This window comes from Spea bombifrons, chromosome 1 (genome assembly GCF_027358695.1).
Source record: "Spea bombifrons isolate aSpeBom1 chromosome 1, aSpeBom1.2.pri, whole genome shotgun sequence".
Classification (NCBI taxonomy): domain Eukaryota; kingdom Metazoa; phylum Chordata; class Amphibia; order Anura; family Pelobatidae; genus Spea; species Spea bombifrons.
The window spans coordinates 43,239,990-43,261,177 of NC_071087.1; the positions used below are offsets into that span (position 1 = coordinate 43,239,990).

General features: G+C 36.3%; 1 protein-coding gene across 2 annotated transcripts in view; it reads left to right on the forward strand.

Moving 5' to 3' along the window:
* Nucleotides 1–20,744, forward strand: part of PDE5A (phosphodiesterase 5A) — a 47,554-nt gene extending 26,810 nt beyond the window's left edge. Inside the window, exons 8-21 of one of the 2 annotated variants that reach the window (XM_053461429.1) lie at nucleotides 3,153–3,261; nucleotides 4,289–4,373; nucleotides 6,560–6,735; nucleotides 7,359–7,418; nucleotides 10,513–10,659; nucleotides 10,990–11,115; nucleotides 11,785–11,879; nucleotides 13,389–13,476; nucleotides 14,112–14,212; nucleotides 14,540–14,617; nucleotides 16,002–16,065; nucleotides 17,756–17,830; nucleotides 19,511–19,594; nucleotides 20,183–20,744. In XM_053461429.1, coding sequence (XP_053317404.1) covers nucleotides 3,153–3,261; nucleotides 4,289–4,373; nucleotides 6,560–6,735; nucleotides 7,359–7,418; nucleotides 10,513–10,659; nucleotides 10,990–11,115; nucleotides 11,785–11,879; nucleotides 13,389–13,476; nucleotides 14,112–14,212; nucleotides 14,540–14,617; nucleotides 16,002–16,065; nucleotides 17,756–17,830; nucleotides 19,511–19,594; nucleotides 20,183–20,332 — 1,438 coding nt within the window. In that variant the 3' untranslated portion in view covers nucleotides 20,333–20,744. The remainder of the gene's footprint in view (nucleotides 1–3,152; nucleotides 3,262–4,288; nucleotides 4,374–6,559; nucleotides 6,736–7,358; nucleotides 7,419–10,512; nucleotides 10,660–10,989; nucleotides 11,116–11,784; nucleotides 11,880–13,388; nucleotides 13,477–14,111; nucleotides 14,213–14,539; nucleotides 14,618–16,001; nucleotides 16,066–17,755; nucleotides 17,831–19,510; nucleotides 19,595–20,182) is intronic. The other variant, XM_053461430.1, reaches the window with a different exon arrangement.
* The last annotated feature ends 444 nt before the right edge of the window (nucleotides 20,745–21,188 follow it).

Consider the following 21,188-nt stretch of genomic DNA (forward strand, 5'->3'; position numbering starts at 1 on the left):
ATCCGGGTTGGAAAGCAATTGATCAAGTTACTCAATTATTGGCAAAGCTTAAAATACGGTACATGAAATCCACTCATTCATAGCAAACATTTCCATGGAACTAGGATTTTGTTGTTGTTCGATTTGAAATTAAGGTGCCGATCAAGAACTCCCCATGAAGCTCAAACGCTGGCATAACATCATTGGCAGTAGCGGAATTAAGTAAACTAAACAGAATAGTTGTACCTCTTGCAACAGCATTACTTTTATTAAGCGTCACATTTTGCTATAAACAATACAATGATAATAATAATAATAATACCAAACAGGTAATCAGGAAAAGAATGGAAATTCATCTTTAGTAACTATTCTCTGAAAAAAAGACTGATCATATAGAAACTTTAATCCAACCGATATTTATATTGTGTCTTTTTTCAGACATTATAGTCCTGATAGCATTACATTGACAGCATAAGCGTTACTAATGAGGCGTTGTTTTCCTGTACTCAAAGAGTTAACCTATTTAACTAACTCTCAAGTTTGTGCCGTGTAATACATAGCATTTTCGTAAACTACATGGCCCATCTCTTGATAACATTTGAAAGCTTTCGATTTGGGATAATTCAATACATTATGCTTCCCAGGAGTCTATAGGCAGGACGGTGAAGGTCTGTAGTCCAGATGCTCTCACTAATGCTATGTGGTGTTCTTTACCCCATGCAATATGCCAGAGAATGAGCTAATGATGCTTTAACTAGTTTATTGCTTAGCACACTAGCTTGATCTCCGTTAATTGTATTTAGCTCCAGTTGGTTCAACACAGAAAAAAAATACTCTTGTTTTGGTTTATCTGTAAAAAAAAAAAATGTTTGCCTGGGAAGGAAATTCCAATCAAAAATAGATGGTGTCTGCAATAGAAATTTGATCTTGAAAAGCTTGACATTTGCGCTGTCGGAAATGAACTATTACTGGGCCCCCTGTAGTGTTTCACTATAGTATTTGCCTGCAGCTGCCTCTGTTTACTCTCGAAGGCAGGGTCTGCATAAGGGTGACATCTGCAGGCCATCGATTTGCATCTGATTTCCATTGCAAAAAATGATCACTAAAATGATAATAAATAATTAGTGAAACACCAGCAATTGCATTTCTTAACAACAGTACTTAACAACTCCATAAAAAAAGAGTATTGCAACATAATAAACAGCCTATACTATAGATGTTTCTAAAAAATAATTTACCATGTTAAAAACATAAATGGCGTAAATGTTTTATTCCAGGCAATATATATAATTAAAATGTTGAGGATTGAATCAGTTGTAGAATTTGAAAATGTAAGCTAATATGTTCAAGCCTTGTTGTACTGCATATGGAAAGTCCTTGCATGGGAGGACCAAAATATGGAAGGAGAGAAGGAGTTTTAGCTGGTTCATGCTCAGGGTTGGTTGTTGTGTTCTAGTGTTCTAGAAGAACAATGTTCCTGCCACCTCACTCCTGGCCGCTAACATTAGCAAGATCCTACTAGCACTACAGGACGCTGCTTAGTTTGCCTATATGGTTGAACTGACCCTGCTTAAGTTCTTTCTCTTGTGACAAGTCATGTCAATCCCACTGATCCATCTGTGTTCTTAATAATAGATATTGTGTTGTTTTATAACACAGACCACATAATGGGAATTCCAAGCCGACTAGGGAAAACTAAGCATGTCATATTGGCCGCCTTTATATCTGTGACTAGTAACTCCATTAACTAGTCCTGACGGTTCTAGTCCTGACCGGTAGTGAAGAGACCAACAGAAAACTGCCCAAAGAGATACGTATGTCTGACAGTGGAAGTCTCTACCTAAATAAACGGCATGAATTACCTTTTCCTCAACTACTCGGGGACCAATGTATATTGATGTATGATGTGTATTATAGAGAATTTAAGTTAACGGTTTACTAGGATTTCATCATAACCAGCACTGAAATTATTAAAAAGCCCAGGCGTGGAGAGTTTTTCTGAAACTGAGCAGTTGTCAACAATTATTGGTAATTCAAATAGGATGTTTAGCTATTCAGTAGAGATGTACTTAAAATTGCTCGATAAGCACTGTACAGAATTGCAGAGCAAGCTATTTAGGTCGGCACAGCTCTCTCTTGTGAATGCTTTACAGCATCCGGGAGGTGCTTTTCAATGGAAATACGCAGGTGCTGTCTACCCTGATGATCTGTGTAATTGTATCTGTGGGGACCATGTTTTTTTCTGTTTCATAATTAGAGTATGTGGAAAAAGAGAGCATTAAGCTTTCTTTCATTTATTTGAACTGCAATTGTTAACTAAAAGTTAAAAAAAAAAATATTATAATAACCATTTATCCCTATATCAGCTATCTATATTATGTATGTTGTAAACAGATTTTAGGTGTTACATGTGTCCTTATATGCCTATAGCTTAATGGATGAAAGATATCTTAATACTGCTGAATGTGAACCCACCATTATTTAATATCTGCCAATGTACTTGAGTTCTCTGGGCACATTCCTGTAGGCGTCACCTGTCGCAGTTGGGACTCTTTTTTATGGATTAGAAAAGTTTCACTATGTGCCCACAAAACTTTACCTATAGCTAGCCATAAAAAAATAGATAGTACACACCAAATTTGGGGTACTTTGACGTAGTGGTGGATACCTCCCGTAGGCATAACCGGTTCAGTGTATGTATAAAACTGCTTAAGTACTTTTACCATTGTTGAGTTCAGCACAGAACCCAGTGGCTTCTGTACCATCAGCATGGACACCTGTGAAACACACTAAGGTATTCATTTAAGCATAAGGGGGCAGTTTAGAGTACAATTAGATTGTAAGCTCATGAGTGGAGCCCTCAAAAGCCCACTATTCCTGCCAGGAGCTTTGTATAAAAATACCATAAGGCTAAATGGAAAGCTCACGGGCAGGGTTCTTAACTCCTGATGTGTCTGCATGTATTAATGTAAATGTGTCATATATGTGTTAACTGTCCCATTTAAGTTGCACAGCACTGCGTAATTTGTTGACGCTTAATAATTAATATAATAAAGTGTTTCTTACAGACACAATGTACAGAGGTACAGTAAAGGGAGGGGAATTCAGTTAAACTAATACAAAGAAATGGTTGATATGTCAAATGTATCTTTGTGTTTATGTTTCTGTTACAGGAAGTATGATGTTTGCAAAATTAATTACATGTATGCTCAGTATGTGGCAACAACGATGGAACCACTTAATATCCCTGACATCTCTAGGGACAAACGGTTTTCATGGAGCGTAAGTAATTATCATTTATATATAGAATAAAGACATTCTCTGATTTATTTTTAAATCATACCATCGTTTAAAGGTGTATACTTAAATTAAAAGTTTAGAAAACAAATCAGTACTTTTTTTCTTTTCTTTTTTGACATTAGTATACTGAGAAATGATCCTTGTAAGGGTTAATGTCCCTTTTTTGCCATGTTAATATGTGCACACACACATCTACTACTAGTGCAGCTAACAGGTAGAACTTAAGATGCCGTTTTACCACAACTCCAGTGTCAGGGCTCAAGTTTAAAGAGAAAAGGGTTATTCTTCACAGTAAGGGCTGTAAAGCTGTGGAATGCACTGCCTATTTAAGTTGAGACCACAGGTACCGTTTATGCTTTTAATGCTAAAATTGCTATTACTGCAGGGATGTTTTTGTTTTGTTTTTTTGTATTTTTGTATTTGGCTCTTCATAACAGCAACTGGCGTCATGACTTTTCCAACAACTGTATCAACATTTAGCAATTTTTCGTTCAAGTAATTTGAAATATTTGATCTTGCTGAGAGCATCCGGTTCTGTCAGTTATTCAAGCTGAACAAATATTTACAACTCACTGCTACTAGTCCGAGAAAAACAGTTCCCTTTATTACATTAATAGTTAAAGTATTGCAATAACTTCATAGTTCTTAGTTTATTTTAATCGTGTTTCAAAACTTTTTTTGTGCTTTTTATATAATATTTAATCATTGTTCAATCAATGAAGAATAGCATCTACGTAGGGGATATATCTCAAGGCACACTTTGAGCAAATATAAGATAAAGTGCTAAATTTGGAGAAATCATTATTAGGAACCAAGTGGCTTCTGTGGCTAATTATTCCACATTCAAGTCATGAATTGCTACAGTTTTACATTAATAAATGTGGCCGCCAATAAAGGAACTTAGATTATGGCCGTGTGTTGTTGTGTTCACTGCTGTCCAATCAGTCAATTTCAGGCTAAACTTTATCACTTGCTTTTGCAAGTAAAAAATGTATTTTTTTCCCAACAGAATGGAAGTGAAGAAACTCCCCATGTTGACACGAAGAGCCTACTTTGTACCCCCATTAAGAATGGAAAGAAGAATAAAGTGATAGGTATTTGTCTTCGTTTTAATAAATGCAAATGACCTGAACATATGAGTTACTAAAGTGCTGTGAAATCGTGCTAAAAAACAAGACAATGCTCTGCTCAAAAGATTAATGACTCAATCCTATAATCCGTTAAGTGCTCATAATGCATTTTATCCAAGAAATTGGCCATCATCAAGCAGCTAAAATACTAAGGCCTAGAGTATTATCTTTAGTTATTCACATATTAGCACATATTCTCAGCAAATAACCAGTATGTAGTATTTATACATCACATGTCACATTCTGACACTGAAACATACAAAGGAGTGTTCCTATATAATACTATGTGGATAAAATTCTTTATTTCCAAACAGGCAGTTTTCATATACCAGTTATTGGCAAATATTTGATGGATTTAGTTGCCACATCGGTCTAGGCAACGAAACGCTTTTTGATTTTTTTTTTTTGGAGCCAAACATTAGTTACATCCAGAGCACTGAATATAAGTCCGTACAAAAAATAGCAGTTCATAGGTACAGAAAAATATTTTTTACGCTACTTTTTCAGACACAACATGGCTGCTGGATGTAGCTGCTTTGCTTTCAGTGTAGTAATAAAACAGTAATAGGCACACGTTTGGAGTGACCTTTCTCCCACTGTTTTGAAGACAGTCATTGAAAACCTGGATTTACACTCCAAATAAAAGATGTTGTGTCATTTTACTGCCTATAAAAATCAGGAAGTAAAACTAAAGAAGGAGACCATTCTAGCTGGGGCCTATATTTATTCATCATAATACAAAGGTGTTTACAGTTCCTCTTCTTCTGCTCTCTACTTCCATTGGAACATTTATGTAAATATATTGCCTGGTGTGTGCTAGTCCTTCCCAAGAAATTGTGTGGTAGCCATGCCCTCAGAAATTGCGGGCTTTTTTTTCTGTGGAACTATCTGGGGTTAAAACAAATGTTTGAAATGAAATCGGCGATCTGTTAAGCAAAGTGTTTATGTACCTGTGAATTCCTGGAAGCGAAAATACACAGAATTATACAGTGATGTGAAAGACTATTTCCTCCTCCCCGACTTCTTCTATTTTTGCTTATTTGTCAAATTTATATATTTCAGATCATTCAACTAATTTTAATATTAGACAGACACTGTGAGTAAACACAAAAATGCAGCCTTTAAATGATCATTCTGATTAATGAAGGTAAAGCGTTAATCAAAACTTTTATCACCCATGTGAAAAAGTTATTCTCTCCCCAAACCTAATGACTGGTTTAGATACAGGGTTTAGATTTTCAGGATGGCGTTTTTACCTTTCCTATGCTGAGCTCAATGAAATGGAGCACTTCTGGTAGCGCAGTCCATCTGTACAACGGACCGCTCTGTTCTCCTCATTCCTAGTTAGAGGATACATCATAAATTAAAGAGGACCTTAAAAAGGCCATATTGTATTCTAGCCCCATACCTCAACGACTTTTAAAGTCCCCCCCCTTAAGTCATGATGGACTCTCTAACTAAGGTGAAAAGTGATGACCAAAATATAAGGATGTGGCCTATAATCAGTACAGTAATATGATAAACATCAATGTGTTTGCCTACAAGGTTGGGATAAACAGAGCTGGTACACATGCAAATAATAATATACAGCTGTCTGGAAACATATTTTGTGAATAATGGAACCATTAAAGAAAAAAATAATAATTTCTTTTAAAACTCATCTTTACTGTGATGCTAGAAATAAAATAAATGGTGAGAGTTCACTTTAAATTGCCAGTCTCAGCCTTCCCACCTCCATACTTGACTAAAAGATAGCTAGCCAAGGGCAATTTTAAGGCAAGACAGGAGGCTTCATATTTGCATTATCTTCCTTTCACCATACTGTCACCATAGCAGCAAAGATAAACGTAGAACAGATCATAACCAATCAAAGAAAAGATAACACAATATAGCATAATTAGCACCAGCTGCTGGTTAAGAGGTTACTGGTAACCCCTTGCCCTTACAGGCTTCAGATGGGTACATCTCACCCAGTATATATACTAAGTACCATTTTGGGAAGCTGTACACAGATGTTTGTCTTTTTATCTTTCCTGTAGAAATTGTCTTCCAGAAGAAAAAAAGAATGATTTTTCTTTGCTGAGTTTATCAAGCCACATTATTTCTGTGTTCAAGTAATAATTCTGTCTCCGGCGATATATTTGTCTTAGGCGTTTGCCAACTTATAAACAAAGTGGATGAGAACTCAAGCAAAATAAAGGCTTTCAACAGAAATGATGAGCAGTTTCTAGAAGCCTTTGCCATATTCTGCGGCTTGGGAATCCAGAATACCCAGATGTATGAGGTTGTGGAACGTGCAATGGCCAAACAGATGGTGACATTAGAGGTGAGTCCACAGTGAAGGCATTGGTTGTTGGCTGTTTCACATCTTGTCTCATCATTAACTAATTATTGTCAGAAATAACAAGTATTGGAAGTTCCACTTCCCCACTTAACATGATGTGAGCTGTTATGCCATGCACATCTGTTTCAAAATGTATTATATATTATGTTCAGGATCTCCGTATGTTAACAGAAAATCACATCAGCTAGTAAATAATATTATAAGCACAGTAGATCGCTACTCGGCAGAGAGTGACATTAGTATTAAAGCATTTGTTTCAAAGATACAGAATGGTAATTGATGGCTCTGATTTTAAATAACTACCAATATTTAACCTTTTCATCATTTACCACTTATAAATTGGCCTGTTTAGTTTTAGATTACTACTTAAACTTCTTTTTTACTATGGGTCCACTATTCATAATTTGTTTTGTAGATAGACCCCTTTGTCAACCCTTTGACTCTTAACGGATTAAACCGTACAAATCTCGTAAAAAAGAAAGTACTGCTGTAGATTGGTTTCAGTGCTAAAACGAGTCTGTTCTAACTTCAGAGGGGTAGGGAAATGTATCTTTCAAAAAAGCGTGTTATGTCGTACCTGATGATAATCGGTCTGTTTTCTGTAGATCCTTTCATATCATGCATCTGCTGCTGAAGAAGAAACAATGGAGCTGCAGGTAACAGCGGTAAAAGCAACTTTTTTCCTTTTTACATAAAATTTCATAGTAGCTATTATTTTTGGAGGATTTAAGTAGTGTGAAAAACAAATCTCCCTCCCATTAGTCATAAACAGACTCTTAGTTCTCTTTTATAAGGCTACATTGGGGGTTATGTTTTAGTGATGAAGATATCATATCTTATTTGCAGGACAGAAGTAGTTAAGTGCTGAAAAATAGAAAAGAAAACGTACCCTGTCTGCCTATTCATCTGAATCCCCAGGTAATGGGTAGAAGGTCTGCCCAGTGGTACCCTTTGGTTGCTAGAATGTGGACAGTCAAAATACCTATCTACCTCTTTGGCATCCAAAGGGTGCAACCTATAAATGGAAATAGGGTTATTAGCTTAAATGACATCCAGAATTGTCAAGTAATTATTTTAACATTGTTAACCTCTTCCATTGCACAGGACAGGATGAAGGGAAGAAGGAGGAGTAGCTAGGTGCCATACCTCTCCAAAGTGTTAATTTCACTTTAACCCCTTCACCTCAATACTTAGGTGGTGTGGGATCTATGCCACTGCGCACAGGATGGGGGTAACAGTGATGGCATAAGATTGGTTCCATGTCTCAATTATTATATTTAGCCCCTTGAGGCTGCTGAAAACGTCATGCAGTCACATTTGGGTCAAATGGCTTTTTTCCATTGTCAAAGTCTATGTTTCTATTTTAGTTAATGGACCTCAGAAATGTATTCAGCTAGTCAAGTGAGTAAGAATAACCTTTGCTATGGCGTGTAGATCCTGACTGATATAGTTTAGTTTAGAAACTAAACTAGTTGTTTCAACCCTCTAATCTGTGTGTGTATAAACATATAGACAGACTGATAGATGATGGTATGGTAGATACAATGTTATTATACAGTGTACATTGACTTTTTCTTGCTGTTTTTATATGTCAAATTAATGCTTGATGGAAAAGAAACCCTAGCCTATACATTTGTACTATTGTATTATATTTATCATAAAGAGTGGTTGCAGAGCTAAGAAACTGAACTTGAATAATTTTGGCTATAATGAAAAACTGACTGAATAAAGAGGATATTGTGGATTAATTACAAAAAATAATTTGGTTCGTAAAGCAAAAAGCTTAATTTCTGGATCCCAACAAATCACCCCCCTGTTGTATCCATGTCATTGCATGTGAGAATAGTTCCCAAAGTAGAATGTCTGCTTGTAATTTGACCTGTTATTTGTAGATCGGTTCATGTTTAGTACGGACTGTTTATTTCAACACACTGATTAGCTCCTGATTGAACAAAAACCTCTTACATTCCCCGCATAGGAAGGGTCTTCCCGCTATTGTTTGAGAAACAAATTTACTTCCTTGCATAGGTCATTCCATGTGGATTAAGAAAAGTGTTTATTTTGATGAGTATGTCCTACAATTAAATTTTTTAACCTAATTAGCTCTGTGCCATGATATAAGATCCAACATACCCATCGTTAAGGTTGCCAGATCACATCTGACATTTTTTGTGTGTTTTCATTCCCATACATAGGCAGTGAGAAATATTAATACACATAGTAAGACAGCCTTTACATCATGACTGAATACATTCTGTTATCCTATTATGGGAATTCTTGGCATCCCAGTTTGATAAATGGGTTTTAGACAGGTCGATATAGTGCCAACAGGCATGTCTATTCACTAATGATCCAGAGGTAACTTCCCTGACTTTACTTTTGACAACTCAAGCAGTAGCTTGTCTTTTCATTAAAATTCAAGCTGCTGTCTTGATGAGTCAAGTGCTAAAGAGTCTCCTCTTGACTTACTCTCAAGCCAAACCTAAGTTGCTTGAGTTGCCCATTCAGGTAGCTGTCAGGTTATTGTATTTAGAGAATTCTGGGTCAGTGTGCCTCCTCCTTTCTATTACATCTTATTTACAGAGTGATGTTAGATTTTATAGAGCATTAAAACATATTGAGACATACTGGTACAGAAGGAGAAGAGTGTGCTGCTTTTGTTAAGTTTGAGGTCTTTAAGAACTTGACAGACAGCTTGACTCTGGTTCGATTTTTCTGAATACACAAGTTAGTGCTTTTCCCAGTACCTTACTGTACGCTGACAGTCATGTTTAATTTATTATGCTTGAAATGTGGTCATGGTGACAGTTGAGTCACATAGATGGGTTGCTCCATTTTAGCCAACTCAATTTAGCTGGCCTGAGTAGACCATGGATAACAATAAGATCACTGGCTGTCACGACCCCATATACTCCCTTGTTAGCAATAGTGTGTATCTATTACACGTTATACATTATGACCGTTATAAACCTCTGGCATCTGTGGACCTTCTGACCTTCTTTATTTTATGAAGTATAGTATAATCATTTGTCTTCTCTTTGGACTAGAAATTGGTGAAAGATTGAGTTTATTTCTCACCATCATTGGGTAGTGAGTTTGATAATAACAATTATTATTAACAGCTTCACTGCTTTGTGTGAGTGGTGGTCACTCGTTGTAATGCCCTAACGAAAAACTATAGATTGTTTTACATAGGAAAATTCCAATAAACCCTTTATATATATATATATATATATATATATATATGTTAAATAATAAGTTAATTTAAAAATAACTGCATCAAATAGTGTAATATCTGCATGTTTTACATGGTAGGATTGACTTACAACTAATATCCTATCTTACATTGGGGCAGTCAAGATGAACTCTATACCAGCATCCATAGAGAAAGCAGGGTACTTTTAGCAGATGATCATGGTGGTTGCAGTTGACCACAACAGCTGGAGAGCTGTGTGTTGGCTTATCCCTTATACAGGGTTATTTTCACATAACATGATGCTAGGGGTATGAATCCCTCAAGATTGTGAGCTTGCGAGCAGGGCTCTCTCCACCTAATGTATCGGTTTGTCTTAGTCTGTCAGTTCCCGTCTTGTCATACCCCTTGAACATATGTATTGTATTAAGCGCTGCGTAAACTGTTGGCGCTATATAAATAAAAGATAATAATAATCATAATAATAATAACTTCATATATTTTACTTTATTGTAGAAACTCCTATGGGAGTAATGATTCTAATTCATGTTTCTTGTCTTCTAAAGGGTGCTGTTGTGCCATCTGCACAATCGCTTAAGTTAACAGACTTCTACTTCAGTGACTTTGAACTCTCTGACATGGAAACCACATTAGCCACAAGTCGAATGTTCACTGACCTTAACCTTGTGCAGAACTTCCAGATGAAATATGAGGTATGGACCCTGCAAACCCAGCAAAACCTAGCGAAGGCACACTATATGTGCCTGCTGGGCAACTTTTGTAACAATGTACTTTTTGAAGAAATGCAAAACTTACAACGAATCTCCATTGTTTTCAAACCACATCAAACAAGTGGCTTCTTTGTCCTATATTCCTAAACGTTTCACATATACGTTTCCAATTACTCTGCTCTAGATTTAGATGATTGTTTTATTTTCTATTTATTGTGAATTACCTCTTGTGCTGCAAACCTGTCAATCATACCAGTGACCAGAACAAGGCACATAAAGACACTGATTTGATTCTTGTTTTTCATTAAAAAGACCCTTTGCAGGTGGATACTGAGCGTGAAGAAAAACTACAGGAAGCACGTTGCATATCACAACTGGAGACATGCTTTCAACACAGCCCAATGTATGTTTGCAGCTCTGAAAACCGGCAAGATCCAGGTGAATTAGCTGTGCTATTCTTTATTGTTCATATTCTCAAACCTTAAAGAAGGATATCCTAGTGGCCTTCTCACTTCAATGCTGGGTTTCCAGTTTCCATTGGTTGCCAGTGCTTACATTTACTGGGTTACGCTTCGTATTGAAAATAGAAAATACTGTACAGTTGTGTGAAAAAAAGTACTTCCCTTCTGTGTGATTTTATGAATTGCTGCATATTTTTCATGTTGATTTTGGTCTAATTGTTCAGTGGCTTGTAGTAATATATTAAGGGATTCTTGAGGCTAAATTTGACCCTTTCCCTCAATTTGTCAGCACACAAGGTTCCAGAACCATATTATGCCAAGTTCCAATGTCGTTACTGAACAAGAGTTGTTGGTGCACATAAATAAGCTAGTTATTTTCCTACTTTCATAAGCTTATGTCCATCCAACTGATCTAGTAACTGGTGCGTAGAAGTATAGGTGGCCCTATTCTTTTGGGTATTTGAAATAAGATGAATACTTTTTTTTAAATTTAATATGGGAACAAAACTAATTTAAATCATTTCGGATTCTAATATCAACATTGCTTTTGATATATTTTCTTATATTAGTGTGCATTGTACTTGATATTACCATATTAATAAATTGCTTTTTTTTCTGGCTGTTTTCAAACTTGGATTGCTTTTAGAATAAGCTGACTGACCTGGAGATTCTTGCTTTGATGATAGCCACATTAAGCCATGACTTGGATCATAGAGGGGTTAACAACTCTTTCATACAGAGGTAAGAACAATATATTTTCACAGTGGTTTCGGCAAATTTGCAAAGCGAGGTGAGAGGAAGTTGCACTAAACACAATGACATCAAATCAGTGATTAAAATAAAAATGATTAATTGGAAACTGTAAGCAGATCTTCATGGATGGTGGGTACAACAACATTGCAAACAACCCCTTTTTTTCCCCTGCTATAAAGGACTTTTATACATGTCGTATTTGATCATATATAAATGTGTCTGTTCCGTGGTTTTTTTTACGCTACAGCAAAAATGGAGAGAATTATTTATCTTTTAATGCAGAGAGAAAAATGTCTAAAGGCTGTGTATGGAGCTGTTCGGCAGCTAGTGCCTCGACTTCCATTTACATCTGTTATGATATAAAAAAGACAACGGCAGATTTACCAAAATATGTTTTATTTTGAGCCCAGATGTATGTGCATTTGGGAACTTATGTCAGCATTAAGAACTGCCATCATCAATTCAAATTTGTTGTGTTTATTGACCAAGAGTGTGACCACTAGGTTAGGGTAAACTCATTGTATACAACTGGACACTGTGACTGAGAAAAAAAAAAAGTGGGCGAGTGGAAGGTTGCACGAAATATAGTGGTAATTAGGAATGACCATTGATTACTGTGTTCTATTACCTGTAATTGCAATATATATATAAATATTTCTTATAGTGCATTAGTGACCTCTAGTGGTATTTATTGTAAATTAGTAAATTAGCATTAGCCAAATGTATACCCCCTACTTACTCATAAATAAAAAAAGAGAGTGAGAGAGTGAAAAATGTGAAATGTAAAATAAGAGGCAAATTAAGTACACCTGGTATCCCACTCCATGTATCTTATATGTTGAGGGATGGAGGATAGTTACCTATAAAATTACATTTTTTTAAATGTTTAACTTCACTCCTTTACTTCTCCGTACCCTAGGTAGAGGTAGAGGAGTTCCATCCAATCCATTGCAAAGAATGTTGGGCCGTAAAATATTCTCTAAACGAATGATGGCAGTCTAAAATTACTGCTGCTTGTGTATGGGAATATGTTCAGAAGGCATTTGAGTTATAGGCACTGTAAATTACTTATTAATGTATTATTAATGATTAATGTATAATACATTATAGCATGCTGTTCATCAAATCAATTGATGATAAAAGTCAAATTAGCTCAACCATACCCCTAGGTGTGGGGGTTTATTTTTTCTTTTTATTACCTCAATAGCTTAACATGGTCCCTTAAGACCTTATTTATATTAGTTCCAGCCAGGGCTGTTTGACCCAATGGACAGGATAGATCTTTTCCAAGGACCTACCATGAAACGATGCCCCACTGCAAGGTTTCTTACAAGGCACAACAAGCCGGCATTACTTGTATCATATGTATGATTTAATGTGTCTTTTCACAATTTATAATAATTTAATTTCTAAAATTAAATGATTAATGCACTAATATGGCAAGATTTTTGTCAATGAAAGAAGTCTTGAGGCTGATTCAGTCTTTCTTTTTACCAGAAGTGAACATCCATTAGCACAACTGTACTGTCATTCCATAATGGAGAACCACCACTTTGACCAGTGCCTCATGATACTCAACAGTCAGGTGAGTTTGGGTATATACAGGGATATAAATAAAATAGGATCATCGATTTCTTTCTGGTACAATGCAATAAAATGTGGTTATTGTAATAGTAAAGCGAATCGTAACTTGTTATGCCCTTTTCTAGAAAACAAAGGGCTTGTGTGTGTTGGCATCTTCCTTCGTTACAACTTCAAGCAAAGTACTAGGTGTACTTATTGCCCTATAACTTGCAAAAAAGGCATGCAAACATTGGGTATTTCTAAACTCAGGACAAATATTAGAGTTGAGATTTTTCTAAGAAAAGTCAGAAAAGGTATTTTCACCATATCTGATATATATTTTTAAATAAATTGGATTATATGATCAAAATAATGGTATCATTTTTGTCCTAAAAGGCACAGTAAATGAGAAAGTAGAAAATTACAGCTAAACACAAACACCGCAGAAATGTTAAAGCAGCCAATGTCACGAAGGGTACAAAAACAGTCCAGTCAGGAAGGGGTTAAAGAATACAGTGTAATTCTCCAGTTGGCAGGAAAGCACCCAATTGCACTGTATATTGGAGATTTAATGGAGCTTTTGTTTTATCTTTTCAGATTTTTATTTTTGTGTTTTTGTCTGTTGATTGATGTTTTTCATTGTCTGCTGTTACTTAGGGTAACCAGATTCTGAGTGGTCTCTCCGTTGAGGATTACAAGTCTGTGCTGCGGATGATTAAGCAGGCAATTCTCGCCACAGATTTGGCCCTTTACATCAAGTGAGTTTCAGCTGATGATCATCAAGAGATCAACATTTCAGTGTGTGAAACCAGATATTTTTCTCCAAACTCTCCTTGATTTATTGCACTTTAGTCACAGCGCAGCCAGACTGACCTAAAAAGGAATGATACAGATATTGTTCTTGACAGTGCCCAGTTCTCGAGAGTGTTATAACGTTCCTGTCACACAGTCTTCAAGTGTTGCATAGTTAACCACGTTTACAGAACACGTCGCACATCTCTGCTTTTTAGAAAGCGCATGACCTTGTACTTTATGGCTTTCGGTCAATTAATTGTTTCAATACTAAATCTGTTTGTTTCTTTTAGGAGACGGAATGAGTTTTTTGAATCGGTTAAAAAGAAGTGCTTCAGATGGGACGATCCTACTCAAAAGCAATTGTTTTTGTAAGTATCGTAGAAGAAATAATTGTTGGGGGTTTTGGCACATCCCTTGAAGCTTATTCGACAGACTGCATGTTTATCCAAGACTTTTCTGCTAAAAGCTTGTGCCAATGTTATAGAAATCAGATTCCTTGCTAGGACTGTGGGTTGTCTTCAGTAGGTGTTCAACTTACTAGTACAAATAAGCATGTAGTTTTAAGTCAAAGCATGGAGAGGAGGAAACTAATACAGTTTTATAAAAAATCAAACATCAAACATGATGTAAATAGCACTGGAGTGTGCACAACTGACTCCAATATGCATTACAAATAAAGTATATACTTGGGTAATAGAATGATCCTTTAAATTATTTGAATCTAGGTTTTTCTGCAACAACCATTCGGTCCTTCTAGACTTTAATCGGGTCTTAGGTTCAGAATAGCTGTATGCCTATCCCGTTACTGCATTACCACTACAACTTCTACCGGAAGGATGTTTCGTTTATCTTTCTTGGTAAAGAAAAACTTCCTTATATTACATCCAATTGCATCCTCTGGACCTTTAGTTTTAGAAACCCCTCCTGTCCAAACATTTCTCTTCCTCCATAACCTTTCCTCCTCTACTTTGTTAAACCCCCTTAGGTATTTAAATGTTTCTATCGCATCTCCCCTCTCTGTCTCCTTTCCTTCGAGACAAGGTTTTAAGCAGGCAGCAAAAAAACCCCATTGTTTAAATAATGTCATGTAAATATGGAACAAAAAAGTTAACTGAAAATTACACAATGCTGATATTTAAAACCATATATTAGCTATAGTTTGCTTTACATAATTGTGCTCAAAACAAAAATCACTAAAATGGTAGCTTCTTAAACATGTTTGACCATTTTTTACACATCTTGTACATTTTTATGTACAAATGATTTGAGCCATATTAAGCCGCATGCACGTGGCCTTCATTTTTTTAGGCTGCTCATCTTATAGCTTATAAAACTATTAATGCTTGTTTTATAGTTAATACGGAAGTGAGGATTGAGGTTGCTGTTAGATGCGACCTAAAAAACTAATGCGTTTCATGGCAAGTAGCATGAATGTCATTACAATATAAAGATCAGAGGCTGTCCAGCAGCATTGATTTAGTGTTAGATTTACATGTCAGGTGTCCATAGACAAAGACAAAAAAAGTAGCTCAACTCACACTAAAGCCTGCACGTAAAAGGCTTTGTAGGAGAGAATAGACTGGTCCTGAACAAATATGCCTGAAATGGATATTAATAATGGGAGAGCATGAGTGGAAGTAGGAAATAATAGGTGAAAATAGGCAATGCTGCTTTTAGGCCGCCATGTTTTTTCATTTGTCCCCTCTATAAATGATGGTCTAGGAAAATGTTTTACTTTTGTGTCTCCTGCAGAGCTATGTTGATGACTGCTTGTGATTTGTCTGCAATAACAAAACCTTGGCCAGTACAGCAGCGGGTTAGTATTTAATGGCACAAAACACACACAGTGTTGTTCCTTCATATGACTTTGCCGTATATGTTCTTGCTGCATTGGCTCGATTGTGTATGTAGAATGCCATTGGGGTCAGGCAGCTTTTGACTTTTGATATTGCTTGATATTTTCACACTGATTTATTAGCTCATGTTTGTTGATTTTGTTTGGGTAAATGGTGATGGAAACCCTTCCACTTAAATTTAAGGGGTAGTAGAAGTATTATTAAACACTCATCGACAGACACCGGACAAGCCAGAAGGCTTGTTTTCCCCTCAGAAATCTCATGGTGCTGCCACAACCACAAAGGATTCTGGGTAGGCGCATGCAAATAAGGTTAACAATTATCACCTTTGCCTCTATATCCACTATATAGAGGCAAATGTGATAATTTTTAACCTTATTTGCATGGAGAAAGATATCAGCAATGATCTCAGAGAAGCAATTGTTGCTGCCCATCTGGGAAGGGTTATAAGGCCATTTCCAAACAATTTAAAGTCCATCATTCTACAGTGAGAAAGATTATGCAAAAGTGTAAAATTTTAAGACAGTTGCCAATCTTCCCAGGAGTGGACGTCCCAGTAAATCCACCCCAAAGTCAGACCATGCAATGCTCAGAGAAATTTCAAAGTTACACCTCAGACTCTACAGGCCTCAATTATCATGTTAAATGTTAAAGTTCATGACAGTATAATTAGAAAAATGCTTCTCTCTAAAAAGAACATCCCATCACAGCTTAGGTTTGCAGTCATTTAGTCGACCATGAACTCTCTGTTTACCAAAGTATTCTAGTATCCAATGCGAGGCCATCTGTCCGACAGCTAAAGCTTGGTGGAAATTGGGTCATGCAACAGAATAATGATCCCAAGCACACAAGCAACTTTATAATAGAATGGCTGAAAAAGGAAAGAATCAAAGTGAGTCAAATGCCAGCAAACCTCAATGAACTGAAGCAACATTGTAATGAAGAGTGGGCCAAAGATGTGAGAGATTCAGAAAACAACTTTCAAGTTATTGCTGCGAAATGTGGTTCTACAAGCTACTGAAACATAAGTTAGTTCTTATGTTGGCTTTATTTTTGTTAAATAAACCATGACAGTGTAATATGTTATGTGTTGTTGTTCATCTGAGGTTGCATTTAGACCAGGTGACTGTTATTATGTCTTGATATGTAAAACCATAGAATTCAAAGAGGGTGTACTTTCTTTTTCACACCACTGTATCGATAAAACACCTATGCATGTGGGGTATTATTCTACTTAGGGGATGTTGTAGAACATAAACCAGTGTTCATTTTGTTAGTGGGGCCTAATTTATAAAAGAACTCCTAAGTAAACTTGCATTTTTTTACAATTTTTTTTTTTACTGTTTTTTTTTTTTTTAACTATTAATCCTAATAAATGGTAGACTATACAAGAAATGGTATAAAGAGAAAGCCCCTCCTGTCCTTAAATGTGCTGTATTAGGATCCATATGAGAATGAAACAAAGCACCTCCTGAACGCTGAGCCTATAAGTTAACGTCCAATGACGCCCAATACCTACGTGCTTGCCTTAAAATTAGACACATTTTCATGTGTTTTCAGCGTTTAGGACACATACATTTTCCATGAGAAACAAAGGTATTTCTTTTAAAATCATGTTAACAAATGAGCAATTTTTGTCCTGCTTTGCAGATAGCTGAACTTGTAGCTTCTGAATTTTATGAACAAGGAGATAAAGAGAGAAGGGAACTCAATATCGAGCCTATAGTAAGTATTGGACATTCTTGACTTTTACATTATTCCTTTGCCATTTATTTCTATGCGTCTTCTGTGAATGTAAAACGAACATGTATGTTCAGCTTCTTCATTATTGTTTACTAAAGATAACACAAGTTAACGTTCTTAAAGTTAGGCATGCTTAATATAAGGTGGAACCACATGCACAGTGGTGGCCAGCAGTTATTGAACTCCCGTGGCCAGCAAAGCACACCACATACACCTAGTCGTCAACAGTAGGTATCCAACACTTTTAAGACTGAACTTGTGTGAAAGCATACAACACAATAAGCATCTGGTGGCCAGCATAATATATCCACCACCAGTGAAACAAAACCTATAACTGGTATTGGGTTTGCAGAGCATCATGGGATTTGAAGCTCATCAACCTTTGTGGGATTTGTAGGTCTTAAACAGCTGCCCATCTTCAAGGGCCGAATCGTTACTCAAACCCCATTGGATAACCCCTAACTAATTACTTTTAGCCCTTTTCAGATGCTTTTCAGTGCTTGTGCTTAGTGTATACTTGTGAGCGATTTCTTAATTCCACCCATAAGAAAAAACCTTATAAGAACATTTTTTTATAGCTATCAATAAAATATAGTGTCTCGGCTTCATGTGGAAGATGTTTTTTTGTGATAAATTAAAATATTATATACCTTTCTAGAATGTGGTCTTTTTTAAAACATATTTTACTTCTTACGCGCAGAGTGGCATTTACTAAATTTGTTCATTGCCTGCCAAGCCAATTTATTTCATTGGTCAAATGGATGACACAGGGATTATTCTGATATTATTAAAACGGGCTGTTGGTCTACTGGTATACCGACTGCAGAGATTTTTAGCCTGATGAAGAGATTAGAGTGTGGTTTTTAAAGTTTCCCTCTGGGACCTCTGGTCTCACCAGGTATTAGAAATAACCAGCGCACTTGCACACAAGTTGCACCTAAATTGGATATGAAAATAACGTCGGTCTATGTCCTAATAAATATGGTCTGGCACGGTGCCTCCTACACAGTAATTATAGGTGTGATTGCCAGTTTATGCTCAGTTCTGCTCTACCATGAGCCATATTTAATTACATGCTGACATTTGACACTGCATTAGCTAAGCAAAACTCTGTGAATATAGAGACGTGATCTTTTTTTCACTCTATTGATATAACTTACCACATGGGTGTTAAATTTAAAATCAAAACATATGTGTTTTTGTGAAAACATGCCTACATTTTCTAGCGATACTGAACTCACATTTGTTTTAGATATTAATATCTATAAGTATGTTTCTTTGTATATGGATCATTGTTTTACAGCAGATGTCTCTCTCTGTGTATTTCTGTATATGTAAAACCTATTACAAGGAGAGCACGTAAGGAAAAAAGGTATATACAAAGTAAATCTTTATTAAACAATATGATTTAAATACATATAAAAAAATATATGTAATATATATGTGTCACAATCAGGATTTTGAAGCTTTTCACATATTTAATTTCAAATGTAGCACACGTTGTGAGTCAATAAAGTTATTCACAAATATGTCAATTCATAGATGATGGATAGGTAGGTAGATAGATTGGCAAAAGCCAATGAGGTAGGTAGATAGAATGAGCAAGCCTTAGAATATCCTAGGCTAACCTACACGGTTTGATTGGTATTAAATTTTTTTTAGGACCTGATGAACAGAGATAAAAAGGATAAAGTACCAAGCATGCAGGTTGGATTTATTGATGCAATCTGCCTGGAACTCTATGAGGTAAGGCATGCCTGATATCACTGTGCATTATGAAGAGCAAACCATGGTGAGGTTCTTCAACAACATGGGCTGAGTTGTTCTGCATAATGCATACATTTTAAATTTTTCCTCACTGACTTAACTAGGTATTATACAAGACCAGCTCATCCCTTTTAGCAGGATAAGGTCAGAGGCCTGTTATGGTCCAACCCGTCTTGACCTAGAAAAGTGAATCCGGTGGGCTGCCATTCTTGTGCACCACCGCTCAGTGGGCTGGTTACAGAGAGATCTGTGACTTCCACAACAGGCCCGTTTACATTATGGAGAACTGTGCCCAAGGAGCATGGCATCAATGGCATGCATGCTGTATCTGGTGCCACGTGTCCTGAAGAAGTAGTAAGGATGGCAGCTGTAGAGCTGCGCCCTGGCAGAGATTGGGGCACTGATTTCAGGGACCTGATATATTCAACTCTCCTGCAGACTTCCAGTTTAACAAATATACTGCTCTGTTACAGTATATTGGTGAGCTTAATGGTATTTTATATTGACTAATGGGAGCTCATTGTGCATTTTCTTGAGTTTTTCAGTGCCTGCTATTTTGTCTCCTAGGCCTTAACACAGGTTTCTGAATCGTGTTTTCCTTTACTTGATGGCTGCCGAAAGAATAAACAGAAGTGGCAGGTTCTGGCTGAACAACAAGAGAAGAAAACGATCAATGGAGACGGCAACCAGTCAAAGCTTAACTGTGATTTGGATTAAATAACATCAGCAATATAGAACCTTGTGGTACAATATAGCATTACACTATTTGGAAGCTTTCATATGTTGCCACTATATTATTTATTAGATTCACCTGCAGGGTTCTGTTTATAGACCTAACGAGAATGTAGATGGAATGTCATTTAAATCAGTCCCACCACTGGCTGATGTATGACATCAACCATTGGAAAGACTTGTCATTGACATCTTCCTTTCTATTCTCATTGTCCTTTAGGACCAGTGCCTTAAAGCAGAGTTGCCATTTTATTTATGTAAATAAGCACCATAATTCTTATTATAAAGCTAATGTGACAAACACGTTTTGGTTTTGTAGAACCAACACAACACATTGAAGTATGTTTCCTGGATCCATTCACTTGTCTATAATCAACAATGAGGAGGCATTTTCAGATATAAATGGCAATGAAAAAAGTACACGTTTTACACTCGTATTGTAACTTTTTGTGTGTCATTTTGCAGCTGGTGGGGCCCACAAAATGATCAGTAAGAAAGGTCATAAGTGTAATGTTGCAATAGTGTTGCTCCTGAGGGTTTTGTACATGGTACAAAAATATTAAGTTATATACAACAATAATCCTGGCACAGTATAAAACTATTTGCAGATACATGATTTATATATATATATATATTTATTTGTGAAGCGTATTATGAAATGTCCACACTTCTTCCTTGGTTGTCTCAAATGAACAAGCTTGGTCCCCGCTGCTAGTCACAGGGGGATAAACATCGGCAGAATGTGAATTGTGTGTCACCTGATTAAATTACTGCAAAATTACAGTGGACTCTGGAGACGCAAATGGTACATTTCGAAAAAAAAATACAACTTGAAGGAGCC